This window comes from Peromyscus californicus, unplaced genomic scaffold, assembly GCF_007827085.1.
Source record: "Peromyscus californicus insignis strain IS unplaced genomic scaffold, ASM782708v3 Scaffold_17__1_contigs__length_78620276, whole genome shotgun sequence".
NCBI lineage: Eukaryota > Metazoa > Chordata > Mammalia > Rodentia > Cricetidae > Peromyscus > Peromyscus californicus.
The window spans coordinates 19,979,062-19,995,392 of record NW_026294469.1 but is presented as its reverse complement, the minus strand read 5'-3'; the positions used below and the strand labels follow the sequence as shown (position 1 = coordinate 19,995,392).

At 40.4% G+C, this 16,331-nt stretch overlaps 1 protein-coding gene across 2 annotated transcripts in view; it reads right to left on the bottom strand.

Annotated features, from left to right (window-relative positions):
* Pik3c3 (phosphatidylinositol 3-kinase catalytic subunit type 3) overlaps positions 1-16,331 on the bottom strand; it is a 94,642-nt gene that overhangs the window by 70,735 nt on the left and 7,576 nt on the right. For both annotated transcript variants that reach the window (XM_052741743.1, XM_052741742.1), the window contains exons 3-5: positions 15,065-15,208; positions 10,556-10,685; positions 714-800 (exon numbers count right to left, since the gene is read on the bottom strand). In XM_052741743.1, coding sequence (XP_052597703.1) covers positions 714-800; positions 10,556-10,685; positions 15,065-15,208 — 361 coding nt within the window. The remainder of the gene's footprint in view (positions 1-713; positions 801-10,555; positions 10,686-15,064; positions 15,209-16,331) is intronic.

Genomic DNA, 16,331 nt, shown 5'->3' with positions numbered 1-16,331 from the left:
CTTAGAATTGATTCATAAAGTTGTTCCCATTTTCTAGACACAAAATCTTGTATCAAACATATGGCATTCTTAAAACAAATATACGTAATACTCAAATATAACTTTTTAAAAGACTCACTGAAGCCATCTTTTAATTTTATGTTTACAATGGCCCGATACACAAGGTCAAGAAAAAGTAGACTATGTACAGTGGAGACTTACTGAGGGTCCAACATCCAGTAAGTAGTTAATGAAACAGGTGTGGACTGGAGAGCGCACTTCTAAAGATGCCATGTGGTAACTTCAGAGAGGAGACAGTACTGCTGCAGTACTCAGTGAACAATGACAGGAACTTAAACAACATGAGCGAGAACACAAACGAAGAGCCTCTGAGCCTTCACATATGACAGGCAGCCCCTGCTAATGGTCCGAGTTACATTAACTTTAAGAGGCCAGGTTTGTTGCTTATTAATGTAAAACTCACAGCCATGAAGTTAAGGGCTTACTTATTTGCCAGCTAGCTGGCAATAAAGAATTCTTTTCCAGCCGGGCAGTGGTGGCGCACGCCTTTAATCCCAGCACTCGGGAGGCAGAGGCAGGCGGATCTTTGTGAGTTCGAGGCCAGCCTGGTCTACAGAGCTAGATCCAGGAAAGGTGCAAAGCTACACAGAGAAAAAATTATTAATTTAGTAATCTACAGAATATACTCTGACATAGGAAAGAAAACAACTCACCTCATTTATCATTTCTATCTCTCTAAATGTTAATCTGTCCAACCAATCCACTTTGACCATGTGTCCTTGCCGATGAGCCTTAGTAAGCTGCAGAAAATACAACAGGGTGAATCTCAACACAGATCAAACAAAAAGGAAGATGAAGGATGGCAACTAATCACTCAACCCTGACCTGAAAATCAAGAATATATAATACTACAAAACCCAAAGCAATTTAGGAGGTCCCAGTGGAAAACTCCACATCGGCCTCATAGGATTGGTCACTGTATACAGTACATTAAAAATAATTCTCAAACCACTTAAGACAATATAATGTAGATTACAATAGGTGAATTTTATGCTTATATTTGGGGCCTACACTGAAGATACTCTTATCAAGTATGTACAAATACTTCAAAATCTGAAATGATCCAAACTTCAAAACACTTGGGCTCAAAGATCTAAGATGAAGAATCCTGAGCCTGTACTGTCAATTTCACATAAGAAGCCCTTCTATACATCCAATTCCACATATAAGTGTTCCTATACATCAGATTACATGCATGAAGCTCTCCTACACATTACAAACTATGCATAAATCCATGCATTAGAACATCAGATTCCACACGTGAACCATTCCTGCACCTCAGATTCCCACATACAAACCACTTTCATGTATCAAAACCACATACAATATCAGAATAAGAAACTAGGTAAGAGACAAACCTTTCTCTGAAAATGAAAAAAAGTATTAAAAGTAAGTCTTTAAAATCAAGCCTGCAATCTTGCCATGGTTACTAACCAAGAGAAGAACATAGTCCTACCTGAATGTTATCTAGATGTTCTATAGCTCTTATAGTTTGATTATCATACATGAAATTATAATAAAAGATCCTCTAAGGGAAAATAAACCACCTTTTCTCTATTCTTCTCATTTATAATGTAACAAATATTCTGAAAAAATGAGCTATACACGGGCAATTCTTGGGGACCAATAAATCATTATTCTAAGAATTAAGTACACACACATGCATGTGTGCCTTTATTTTAGGAAACAACAATAAAGGATTTAAAATTCTCACACTGCCCATGTTTGAGTGCACTGAGGTCTTCCACACTGTCTTGCCCTAGTTTCATAAATTATATCATAGTGGCTTTTAAGATTCATAGAGAAGTCAAGATAAGCTACAAGGTCCTCAGATTAGAACTAGCTTTGGTATTGACTCCATAAATTTTAAACGCCAGCCTTATTTATATATCAAAACTTTCTCAACAAATTCACAGAATGAAGCAAAACTGGGCATCCAAACCTTCTATCACCACTTCCCTTAGTTCATCGATTTACTCCTCACTGTCCATGTCATGGCAGTATTCCCATAAAGACATCAAACAGTACCATTAATTATGACCTCACTCACAACTGAAAGCCATAAGCGCTAGTATTCTTCATCTTCCTTGACACCACCACAACTATGAGCTCACAGCATTTCAGAGTGACAACCTTATGTAAACTGTTGGAGGTTCAGGGACTAGAGAGTTGGTTCCACGGTTAAGAACATTTGAAGTTATTGCAGAAGACCAGGGTTCCATTCCCAGCACCCACATAGTGACTATCACCAGTAACTATACTTCTGGTCTCTGTGAGCTGGAGGCCCACAAGTAGTGCACTTACATATACGCAGGCAAAACACTCACACATATGTAATAAAACCTTTTTAAAAAAGTTTGAGGTCCATTGTAATACAAAAGTACTAATTAGGAAACAATCAACTTTCTTTTGACTAGCAAACAGTACCTTTTCTCCCATGGTAACCTCTAAATGAAAACAGATATAGAGATCTTAGTAACTACTACTCATGTTTATAAAGAAATGGAAGCAGTCTAGAAGTCCATTAAGGATGAATGGATAAAGAAAATGTGATGTGCACATACACCATACACACACAGGAATTTTATTCAGCCATAAAGAATGAAATCACACCTGAGAGACAATGATGGAACAAAGACCATTATCTTACATGAAATATGACAGATTCAGATAAATACTGCATATTTTCTCATAGGCTGAATCTAGATGTGAATTTGTGTGCTGTGTGTGTGTGTGTGTGTGTGTGTGTGTGTGTGTGTGTGTGTGTGTGTGTGTAAAACATGAAAGTAATAAATGGACTGAAACTAGGAAGAGATCTTTAAGAAGGGAGAGGACAAAGGGGAGGATAATGGAACACGTGGGACCTGACAGCAAATGGGACTATTTGGAAGAAGGAAGGAGATTAACAGATCAGAGGTAGGACGTGAAAGGGCAGGGTAAGAATAGAGTACAACACAACGTACAGAGATGCTGCCTTGAAGCACGTGGTGTTTATGCTAACTTAAACAATTAATAAAAGCACAACACCACCGGTGAGTGAATAGTGTAATGACTCGCATACAGCAAGGGCTAGATACTCTGTTGGCTCTGGTAGAACATCAGACGGATGTGTGAACTACAAAGGCGAGAACAAGAAGCAGTCATAAGGACCAAAGACCAAGCAGTGTGGCTTACAGGAGAGGGTCACACTGCAAGCTGGATGCCTCGCTCCAACACTGACAAACTCTTTTTAAACTCTGTCACTTTTGAGCCCATGTCAATAAAAAGTATTCTTTTCTATCTGTGCCCTAACATGCAGGAAGATGCAAAACATGACAGTGGTACCATCCCATACAGGTACTAAAGGCTGATATATGTGTTGTTGTTTCTTTATATTACATAAACCCTTACTGGTACTGTCTGCTCACAGAAACAAAAAAAGTTAGATAACTTTTGTGTTTTCTACTGTCAAAGCCAGTTTGGAATGATGTGGGTGAGACTCAGTCGCTTCTCACCTGCCTGTCTTTGCTGTCCACTCTCTGTGGGTACACAGTTATTACACAATTTCTGCTCCTCTGGTTTCTGTTATTCACTAAACATCAGTTCTGTGTTTATGATCCAACAGTTGGTCCCCACAATGATCTGCTCTGAGGAAAGCACCGGCAATAGTGAGTTGTTTCTGGTGGAAAATGAAGTGAGGTTTCCTTCTTCATTATGCATATCCAGATACATCGGGAACTTTCTGTAGCCATTTGTACCAGCCGAATCTATGCCACTGGTAATACATGTTACTCCCTGCACATGCTAGGTGTTCTTTTCTTCTTAGCTTTATACCAAATATGACCTTTCTCAGTCTTCTAAACAGCTGTCACAGAAGGAATACTAAATTTGGTAAAGCCACCACAAAGGTCAAGTATAAATTATCTTTCAGAGTTCAATTGCGGGAGCTGTTCAGTAAGTGACAGGAGCACATACACTCTAAAATGCTGCAATCAGAAACAGTAAGTAATGTCTGTATGTCTCAACAGAGGAAAATAATGAAGAATTCAAATGTGAGTGGAAAATCAAGAGCCATTTACATATGTTATGTTGACTGTTAAATCACTCCTACATTACACCTTGATATTTACAGAAATTCTAGGTATTTCTCAACTTAGTTACAGAAGTTCTGCAGAACCAAACAGTTACTACTGAAAATGTCTTCCAGACATTTACCCTATTTACCTATCAATATAAAGCATGTCCAGTTAGAGGCTTACAGTATTCACTTCATTATTTCCCATGGTTTCTGAAGAAGCTACTGTCTTGAGAGACATGTAGCTGGAGCCGGATCATCTGGAATGGCTTCTCTGAAGTTATACACCATGGTGGGAATGGTGTGGGCTTGGTGGGAAACTCTTCTAAATAATTCATCCAAATTCAACACAACAAGTTCAATATGCTTCAGCTCCCAAAGTTCCTTTTAGATCTTCAAACCGTAATGGCTTTTATTTTAGGCAAGGCTCAAGGACCATGAAATAATAATTAATAATTAAATGTTACTTTGCATTAACATGTATCAGATTTACACAACTATAACCATTATGCACATTGAAAGCAGCTCCTCAGAGCCCCGTGTTAGGCATCGCTTGTTGGTGATGATAACAACATCCAAACAAGAGTAGTCCTCCAGTCTCAGCTAGTTACCTCCATTTCTACCGATGCTGAGGATCAAAAGGGACTTCAACAAAGGAGAGTGTAGGCAACTTGTATGTGCTCCTGGGATAAATTTCCGTTTCATTCTGAGTCTGAAATGTCAGTGACCTACATCTTTCCAACAAGATCTGCACCCTGCTAAGCAGCAGGGTGAGAAATCCATCTACTAAAAAAATGCCTGTGAAGTAATCATCCTTGTTAGGTATCCATTCTAGGAAGAGTCAGCAAGTGTCACTCTGTCACATATGGGGGATTCTAAAGGAGTCACAAGAAGCCAGACAGAGTTGGAAGGTCAGTGTCCCCCAAATAATGGAATAATTATTATGCCCTAACTTCATCCAGAACTAAACGGAAAGGAGTTGTCAAGGCTATTTAAATAAAAGAATTGACTAGAATCAATACAACAGCAACATGGCCAGGAAACTCCTTGGATTTCTAATCACACATTATCGGATATCATGGAAGATATCATGCTCAAGTACAAGATCACAGGTCAGTGGGTGCTGATAAAAGTGCAAAGGACAGGGACTAGAGCGGCCCAGCTTGCCACCACCTCCAGACCAGGAGCAGTGGGGAAGGGCCTGTCAAACAGCGGACCCTGGAAACAGAGCAGCTCCCTGTCTGCCAGGCCTGCTGGAAGCAGCTCAAGTGCTGAAGCCATGAATCTGGCAGAGCCTCGTACTTTATATCACTTACTTATATCACTGAGTGAGAAGAACTAAGTAGAAGGATGACAAACAGGACGGACAATAAATATTTGCAAACTTTTGATCTCTGCCCAGGACCTTTTCTGACTTAGAAGTCGAAGAAGGGAGTGATATAATAATTCATGCCGGGCGGTGGCGGCACACGCTTTTAATCCCAGCACTCGGGAGGCAGAGCCAGGTGGATCTCTGTGAGTTTGAGGCCAGCCTGGGCTACCAAGTGAGTTCCAGGAAAGTTTCAAAGCTACACAGAGAAACCCTGTCTCGAAAAAACCAAAAAAAAAAAAAATTAATAGTAATAATGATAATAATAATTCATATAAATGAATAAAGTAATAAAAACATTTAACAGGAAGATGGAGGGGAAAAAAAGCTTTATTCTGTCCAAAGAGCAGAGCAGCAGGATTGGACGATCAAACAAAATTGGCCTCAGCCAGGTCCCACAGCTGCCCTCAAACACACACACAGAAAGTGCCTGACAAGATTCGTGCACAGTGGCTCACACCAACCACCAGAAAGGAACGTGTCCCGACCAGGACTGCCCTCATTTTCACAGTGACAATTACATGCCTGAAAACTGCAAAGAGGTTTGCCATGATGTAAGATCTACTCCAAAATGGAAACCCCATGACCCATCGCCACAGTCAGATGGTACTTCTGACACCACCGTGCGGTACAGTATATAAACCGGTTTTCTTCCTTTCCGGTTTACAGTGCTAATTATTATTTCACCAGCTCGCCAAATCCCCATCAAAAAACTGTTCACATGGCTCCACAGGTAATTAAAATCAGGCATTTGTTTTGTTTTGCCTCTTTCCTCTGTCACGTAAATAAATAAAACGAAATTGTTTTTCAGCAGACAAAAGCTTCAGATTCCCAGAACCTCTGTGAATACAGCCATGCTGGCCAGTCCCCACTGCTTTGTACCATAGGCAGGACTTTTTCAGCATAATCCTATCAGGTGTACTCCTGCAAATTTCTGCTGTTTTACTCTACACTCCCTCAAGTTAAAAGGTCGTTATTTGCCAGGCAGCGGTGGTGCGTGCCTTTAATCCCAGTGCTCGGGAGACAGAGCCAGGCGGGTCTCTGTGAGTTCGAGGCCAGCCTGGTCTACAGAGTGAGATCCAGGACAGGCACCAAAGCTACACAGAGAAACCCTGTCTCAAAAAACCAAGAAAAAAAGAAAGAAAGAAAAAGAGGGAAAAAACGGTCATTACTTGACTCTTTCACTCTAGTACCTTGCTTTCTTTTCTTCTTTTCCTTTTTGCTCTATTTTGTGCTGACTGTTTGTTTGACTGACTAACCCAGAACTTACTATAGAGACCAGGCTGGCCTTGAACTCAGTCCGTCCGCCTGCCTCTGTCTCCCCAGTGCTGGTATTAAAGTCATGTACCATTGTTCCTGGCCTAACACTGTTCTTAAGCCTGGGACAAACTGATGTAACTAAATACTGACAAAAAGTTTTATTCGTGGCCCTAATATATGTGTCAGGGGCATGCAAGACAGTCAGTCAGACAGACAGACTGTGGCTGTCTCACAGATTTCTATTATTTAAAGATGTATCTCTGAAATAAACAAAAATAGTAAGTCCTATCTATATCAAAATCCAACATAAGCTATGAAATAATCTGTAACTAAGACATAATATAGCCATATATAAAATTCATCTGAACAACTAAGACTTAAAGGAACTGTGAGAACACATATGTGCATGTCCGAGTCTGCCTTTGCCTATATATTTAATTCTTAGCAAGCAAAGGAGTTTTATCTGTTTTTCTATCTTCTGGATTAATGAAATCTTGTCCACAATTCTCCAATTTTACTTTTAAACATTACTCATTAAGTCTCATTATTCAGGAAGACTAGTATTTGCTATATAAAAGTTTCATTTAAACTTCTTGGAGATTAATCTAGTTTTAAAAGCATGTTACTTTCTTTTCCTCAGGCAGAAACTATAGCTGTAAAAATAGAGAATAGATTTTTCAGAACATCAATCAGTAATGTTTTAGGGATCAATATCACACTGCCATTAAAACAGAGTCTACTCAGTGCCACTTGTTTTAAGCCGAGTCTAAAGGCTTTGACAGTACTGGAGAACTGCAAGTAAGCCAAGTGAATAATTGAGAAGATGCCACTCAGCAAAATCAGGAAATAATTGACAAGGGATTCCCAAACCCTGGCTGTAACACAAAACAATGGCGAGACGTAATCGAACCAAACAAGCTGTTTATAAAAGGTATGTCATCCAGAGCAAAAATTATTCTTTATGCTATTTTAGGTAATGTCACTGGTACCATTGAACAAGCCTGATAACCCTGAGTAATTTCAGCAACTGCCCTAGTTACTTTTCTATGCCATCCTAAAACAAAATGAACAAGGCAATTTACACAAGAAAGCACTTACTTAGGGGCTTACAGTTTCAGAGGGTCAGAGTCCACGATGGTGGAGCAAAACCGTGGCTGCAGAACACCCGAGAGGTCACAATTTGGTCTGCAGGTAGGAGTCAGAGAGAGCTAACTGGGAATGGTGTGGGCTTTTGAAATCTCTAAACCTGCCTACCCCCAGTGACACATCTCCTCCAACAAGGCCACACTTCCTACTCCTTTCTCAAACAGTCCCATCACCTGGGGACCATGTATTCAAATATATGAGACTATGGGGGCTATTCTCATTCAAATCACAACAGTAATCATCATAATTCTAATTTTTTAATTACTGTCACTTTAAAAACATCTAGAGGGGTAAATGAGACAACATGAGACTCTTTCACCCAATCCAGTGTTATGGCCAGGAGTATATTTTTCCCATTTGTACAGTAATGAGTTTCTCTGTGAACTCTAATCAGTCAATAATTCTCTTTCTCTGTAAGAAAAGCATTTAAAAAACAGAAGTTGTGATTGTTCATCATGACTAAAGTCCATGACTAAAGCCCAAATATGTGAACAGGGGTGTTCCTACTTTAAGGCAAAGACAGTATCTGTGGTGTGTTCATTACTGTATGCTGTCAAGTCTCAACTGTTTCTCGGTTAAGACTAACTCCCTAAAAGGACTTTCAATTGGTTCTTCTCTATGTCTATGCTTTCCTTAAAAATGTGTATTTTTTGTAAGAAATGTCTGTACTTCATTGGGTCTTCACTTACTTAGACAGTTCATACTTTCAACTATCATTTTTCTATTGTATTTTCTCTTAATGACTTAGATTATAATTGAATAGCTTGATTGAAGGCAGAATGCCTTCCATTCAGTTTTTATAAACTGCCATGTTAATGTGAAGAGCATGTGCAGTGTAGTACTACAGTTAAGTATAAACAGCATTTAAGAAAATGAGTACTCCCCCCACAAACTGCAACCCAATCTAGGCAGCAGGATAAGTGTGGTATTTGTTTGTCCTGTTTCTGTGTATCACGTCCACCTTTTGTCCTCTGGCTCCTGCTGCAATAAGCCTGAGGTCCAGACCCCACCCCACAGTGACCAGATGGAGCTCTGTGAAGTTCCCTGGTTCCTCTCTTCACTGCTGGAGTGTGCAGTTCCCCACACTCCCGACTATCTCCACACAGACCACGAAACATTTGTCATCTCCTTGTTACTTTCCCTTTGCCTCCTCTTAATCAAACTGACAGGAAGGAAAGCACACTGCGAAAGCATCACGCAGAGCTGCTAAAATGAGAAGGAGACAGTGAGAAAGCATGCTTCTGCACTAACCTTTCAAGTCCAAAGACACAGACTTAGTATAAATCAAACGCCAGAGACCAGTGGTCACATCCAAAGCCCCAGGAGGATATGCATCCTATCATAAAATTCTTACAGTATGACAAGCTGAAAAATAGAGTTGAAGGGAACAGTGTACACACTGGTCCATCACTACCAAGAGGCTGGTCCGGACTCTGAAAGTTAACAGACAGACCTCAAGTCTGGTCTCTTACTATGTTCACAAGTCCATTGAAACAGAAATTAGCACTAATTATAAAAGTTTAGAGATGGAAAGATGTAGGGAGTTGCATATTTTAATACATACATTTTTTTCTGTTCCCTATTAAAACTCTAGGATATCCAAATTATAAAAAAACAAGACCTAAGCTGAGCACTATACAGCATAACTTCTGTCTCAGAGCCATTTTTCCTCAAAGAAAAATTAGGCAGATTTATAAAACAGTCTGAATCATCAGAGAGATTTATTCCATTAAAATTACTAGGACTTTTTAAAAAGTCAAACTTAGAAAGTGGGCTTTCAAATGCTAATTATTCATATTGTAGCTAGAATTTAACTTCCATAGTTAAGCAACAAATCGGAGTAAAACCATTATTCCAGCTTGGAGTTGACAATCTTTGTTTAATAATTACCTAACACCATCTTTTCATGGGCTATTTAATGGTTGGTCTTCATTTCACAGTCCCATTATCCTTTGGTAGCAAGCCTTGAAACACTGAAAAACCAAATCTTTCAAATTTTAGTAGCCCACAGAGTATATATGAGATGATTCTAATAAAATGTCTATGTATAAGTCATGGAAAGTAGCCAAATCAAAGTTCGCTGCTGATAAACTCTTAGCGAGAGGGCAGACATAAGAGACGCTTGTGAACTGTCCTACACACCCAGGAAGAAGACAGGCAAGACCTGGAAATGAGCAGCTGAAATACATCTTCAGTTTTATTCGTTTGGAAAGAGAGAAAGGAAGCTGAAAGACTGTACTAGTAAGCATACCTATTAGGGAGCTATGCTACCCTTCTCACTTAAAAGAACAATATAGAAAACAGACATGATAACGAAAATACTAGAGACCTACACTTCCACATCTGAAGCAAGTCCAGACAAAGGGTGCAGAAGTCCACAGACAGAAAGTGGACCAGCAGCCATCAGGAAGCAGGGCGGGATGGAATGAGGAGTGACTCTCAAGTACATGGAGCTTTTGGAGGTGAAAATGTCCTGAAGTCAGACAGCTAGGATAAATACAAGGATATGGATCATACACCTTTCAAGAGTGAAGGTACATGAATCATATCTCAAAACTGTCACTGAAGTTTAATTTAAACTGAGAAGACAACTGACAGGATTCCCAATGTCAAGGTCCACTGATTCGCACCAGTCAGAGTTCTCTCTGTCTCAGAAGCCTGTGTACCTTGGCAAGGCGGCTCATCTGATCTTCTGAGAGTGTGCTGCTTGTTCTGCCAGGAGTTCTTGTGGGTTCAGAGCCATCTGCCTCCACGTTAGGCCAGACTTTCAAGTCATGCATTCCTTGGCGAAACATGCTATAAGGACAAAAGTTCAGAGTAAGAAGTAACTTAGGCAGCTCATCATAAAGAAATGTGTCAAGCTTGCCAGGCTCCGAGTCCCCCATGGTTTGTGCAGCACTGAGCTGAGCTGCTAAAATCCACAAATCTCTCCTCAGGCCACTCTTTCTCCCTCAGATAATCAGAAAATGAGAGTAGTCTATAGAAATGATCTAAACCCAATGCATATGTTATCAGTGTTAAGGGAACTCATTCCTGGGCAGACTTAAGCAAATGTGTACCTCTTTCTTATATGGTTCAGTGGCAAACCAAGGTAAAATCCAGAGCATAAGCGAGCAATTACTTACAGGAACATAAGTGACCACAGGCAGTTAGATATGGGCCAGTCTCATTCCAGAACATACTTGCACATGGTCACGCTAATGCAGCCTCACTTCAGTTAGCCTTCCACAGTCTACATAAACTAACACCTCCTGATACAATGCAGGTGCATTTAGTCGGGGCAGAAATGCATACAAATGGCTGGAAGATGCATGAGGGAACAATGTGAATCCCAGGTATGGGTCCAGTGACTCTCCCTACACCCTCCTTCTCTGAAGAGTGGCAAGTCAACAAGACCAATCAAAGGGGATCTCTCTCTGCAAGTGTTCACAGTTGTTCTGATGAAAATGGTGTCAGCCATGCTTAGAGGACAGCACTCACCGACCACTTCAGCAGACATCTTAGAATAGCAGATACGAAATTTCTAGCCAAGAGAACATTATCACATTTACAGGATGGAAATGAAAACTGCTAAGGTACATAATTTTTCTGTAAGCCTGCCTGGGTTTGGGTAACAACTGTACCAGCTATGGCATGTGTGGCTGTGACCATGAATAAATAATGTTGACTCCTTAGTATACACCAGTTTTCTCATTAATAAAAATAGTATACCCGGGCAGTGGCGGTGCACGCCTTTAATCCCAGCACTCGGGAGGCAGAGCCAGGCAGATCTTTGTGAGTTCGAAGCCAGCCTGGTCTACAGAGTGAGTTCCAGGAAAGGCACAAAGCTACACTGAGAAACCCTGTCTCGAAAAACTGAAAAAAATTTAAAAAAATTAAAAAAAAATAGTATATTGAAGATTTTCCTAAGTTATTACAAAAACACATAAACACAGCCTCTTATAAAGTTAAATTTCTTTCTCTTTTAATATCAAACAGATCAGATAGAGGCAGGAGGATCACAGGTTCTAGATTAACACAGGCAATTGAATGAGACCTTGTCTCAAACGAAACAAAACGCAGAACAACCTTAAGGCAGGCTCCGAGGAACTGGCTGCAGTGATGTAACTGAGCCCTCTTAAAAGTGAGGCCCCTCACACGCACCTTCAGAAACAGCACACAGCATCCCTTCCTTCTCTCTGCCACTCCACTCCTCAGTGGATACTCTGGCTGAATTTACTAAAGACAAAAAGCACATCTGGCAGGAAGACAGTCTAATAAATGATTCAGGCACCTTGGGATAGATCTAGAAAAGAGTTTAAAATGGGGTGCTGGGGAGGGGTATGCTGAGTACTGCTGATGAGGACGTGATCACACCACTTGCTTTGGACACTAATGGAAACTTGCCTAAAATTACACAGCTCCCAGGTGGAGAGGCAGAAGACGTGTGCGGCCTTGTGTCCCCTTGGGAAATTAAGCCAAACAGACGAGACAGGGCAATGGCACAGCAGGTCCTTCTTCAGCTCCATCAGAGGCTCGGTAACAGCTGCCGATGCAGCTCTAGCTGGCAGGGCCATGCCACCGTAGCAGCCACTGCCATGACTTCAGAATTCGCACACACCTGCACAGCATTTGCAGTTTGCCTGTGCTTCTACTAATCTAAGTAATAACCAATCTGCTCTTAAGCTACTTAGAAATCTCTGAAGCTAGATGTTCAAGTTAAAGACGGTTTGCTTTAGCAGAACTATAGTAAAAGATCAGTCTTTAAATTATTTATTAGCACTGGCTAAAACGTTCCCCCTTACTGACTCACATATACCAAACAGATGTTGGCAAAGAGCTCAAGTTGGTAGTCACTGTGCCACCTTCCACTAAAAGCTTTAAGGGCCACTTTTACAGGCTAATTTACTAAGTGTGTGCCAGGGTCCTTCAGAAGAAGAGGCCACTGGTGACATTTTACTGCTAAAGAAACATCTCAGAAAACGATGTCCTAAAGCACTGTTGCCCCAAAATCCCACACCTGTGGCGGCACAGGACGTGGATAAATAGCATGAACAGATTTCTAAAATTTAGAATCCTAGCTCATGTCAAGAAAACAAATCGAACTCCTAATTATTACTACTAACTTTATGGAGAACCTTGTGACTTAATTTGTCTTTCGGGCACATTTTCCACTCCCTTTGGATAGGAGGCAAAAGAAATTTCACTCAATGAGTTATACAAAGAATTGCAGACATGCTTTGCCTGGGTCTAGGCCTGTGAGTCTGCCTAATCCTCTCTTCCATGTACCCTCCCTAGGCCCCAGATCTATCCCAAGCCAAACATCCAGTGTCCCTGCATTCTTTAGCCATCTCTAGGCTTCTGTAAGACCCTCCTAGCCTGCCCATAACTTCCAGGTCCATCCCATACCAAATTAAGCCTCTCCACCCAGCAGAAGCCATGAAGGAAGAAGGCTGCTTACCTGCTTGCTCCTCCTGACTTGCTCGTTCTGCTTTCTTACACAACTCAGGCTCACCTGCCCTGGGCTGGCACGACCCACAATGAGCTGGGTCCTTCCACATCAATCATTACTCAACTAACCAACACATGTACTATTGATAAATAAAACATTTAAAAATAAAATATTTGCTAGGCTCATTAAATGTTATTTAGATAATCACCTTAAATGATGAAGTGGACATATTATTTCATTTTATAGGTGAAGAAACTGAGGCATAAGGCTATTCACTAACTTGCCCCAGGAGACCAGATACTGAAGAAACAGCATCTAAAGCTGGGTGACCACCTCTACAACCTCCCTCCCTCACACACCCTACTACTGCTTTTCTTAGATTCAGATATAAAGGTGGATTTTTAAAATTGTCATAGATGATGGCTTATGTAAAAGAATTGAGACAAATGTATACAGATTTGGGCTTCTGTTGTTAAAGTCAATTCATAATGCATCACCCTGTTCATAAAAGCTTAGATCAATTACAGATTTAAATATAAAGGAATAAAAGTGTAATGGAAGAAAGGCTTCCAAAAATTCAATCTAGTAAATATATATCTCAGAAAATAAACCAAAAGAAATACTAGTGTTTTTAAAGTAACTGTTAACACAGAACACAAATGACCAATTTCCTCCATGTTCAAAGACTCCTCACACATCACTAAGAAAATAACAATTAGAAAGAAGGCACTTTTAGCTTGGCGCGGTGGTTCATGCCTTTAAATCCTAGAATTCAAGAGGCAGAGGCAGGCAGATCTTTGTGACTTCAAGTCCAGATTAATTTATAGAGTGAGTTCTAGGCCAGTCAGGGCTATACAGTCAAATCCTGTCTCAACAACATCAAAAAAGGCACTACTTGTGTGAATAACTGTATTTTTTTTTAAATGGGCAAAAGATATTAAAGCAATTTATAGAACATAGTCAAGAAACCTATTAAGATAATTCTCAGGTATATTTATTGATGTGCAAGTTAATATTTTTAAACTTTAAATTGGACAAAAATCAAAGCATCTGGTAACAGCCAGACAGTTGAAGTCACTAGGACTTTCCACTGAAAGGCACTACATCTTTCAGTTTCCAGATCTGGACCCTGAGTTCTCACTCACAATGACTCCATTCTAATAGAAATGACAGTAGCATTCACTTAACAGTAGAGTAATACAAATTGTGTTTCTTGGTTCCTTTAGCTGCTGTGATGGTTACTTCTGCCTATAAAATCTGTAGGATGCAGAACCTCCTAGGAGACAAATTTTGGGGCATGTCTATGAGGCAGTGTCTAGATTGGGTTAACTCAGGCGACCCACCCTAATGTAGGCAGCAATATTCTACAAGCTGGTACCCCAGACTACACGAGCAGAGGAAACTGATCATCAGCTTCCATCTCTCTGTGTTTCTGACTGCAGGTGTAATGGGACCAGCTGCTTCACACTCCTCCAGCCACGCCTTCCCCACCATGATGGACTGGACCCTCAAACTTGTCATCCCTTAAGTGGCCTTTGTTGGGAATTTTGTCACTGATTTAGTGGTGAGAAGAGTAATTAATACAGCATATCCTGTAGGAAATCCACTTCAGGGCCAATCTCAGAAATGTAGGCCTGTGTACCTAGCTGGTTTTCATAGAGAAAACCAGACTGCATAACCAATCAAACTTCTCTAGGAAAGAACAAGAAACAGCCCTCTGTGGACCAGTGGGCAGAATGCTTACCCATATTTTCCAAAGAGCGACACAGTTGTTCCTCCTACTGGCACAGCCTTTCCTGGTCCATACACATCCCATATAGTCAAGGCTACTTGGGCATTCCTGGGCAGGTCAGGGTATTTCACAGGGAGTTTTAGCCATTCATTCCAACTATGGAAACAAAGTCAAGAGAATAAATATGTATCTTTATTTCAAATTAACCAATAAAAGATGGTTCAGCCAGATGAGAAGACTCCAAAAAGATTAGGTCTGTATGCTAAAAAATAATGTGGAAATCCCCTCACTTTTGCTTGTTCAAATATACGCACATAAATTTTGAATATAGCTCCTGAAAAATAGCACTGTTATATCAAGACATTTAATCAGAACACTCAAGCTGAGCTGTGTGACATATGCCTATAATCCCAGAATTCAGCATGAGGGAGAAGGATTATTATTGTTAGTTCAAGACCAGCCTAAAGAGATTTGTGAGGTTGAGTCCAGCCCAAGCTACAAAGTGAAAGGCATCTGTGGTGATATTTTATTTGTATGTTAAAAAATAAAGTTTGCCTGGATATCAGAGGAAATAGCAGGTCATTAACACAAAAGTCAGGCAGTGGTAGCACACTCCCTTAATCAGATCACTTGACAGGCAGGGTCTCTGTGTGTCCAAGGACACACTAGGGAACAGCCAACCATGGTGACACGAGCCTTTAATCCCAATACAAACTACAGAGACATGGAGGTCTGTACAGACAGGCAATGACAAAGAAGTGAGGTAGCTGGGCTAAGAGCCAATGAGAGGGCAGAATAGCAAGGCAATAAAGGCGTAGGTTAGACAGGAAGTAGCTCGCATTTTGGAAGCTACAGAGCTGGTGAGGTAAGGCGGTTGGTGGCTCTCACTATTTCCCTGATCTCTAAGGCTTTCATTCCTATATTTGGCTCCAAGTTCTTTATTTAATAAGACTGCATAAAAATTCAGCTACATCCATCTCTCCCACCCACCCCCCCAAAAAAGCAGAGAAAAAGAAAAAGTTACATCACTAAGATGTATGGAAATAGAACAGAAAAGTAAAGATAAATAATCAAATCTGGAAACATGTTTCAGTATGTTAAAATTTTTAAACCAAGCTGTCATTTTCTTTAATAATTCTCTAGAACACAATTTTACATTATGAAAACAACCAAATCATATTGCAATTATAAAATAATCAGTCATGGTATGTTAAAGCATTCCTGAAGGTAATAAGACAACCCAAAATAACCAAAACCTCACCAAGCCAAAGCTGACTTT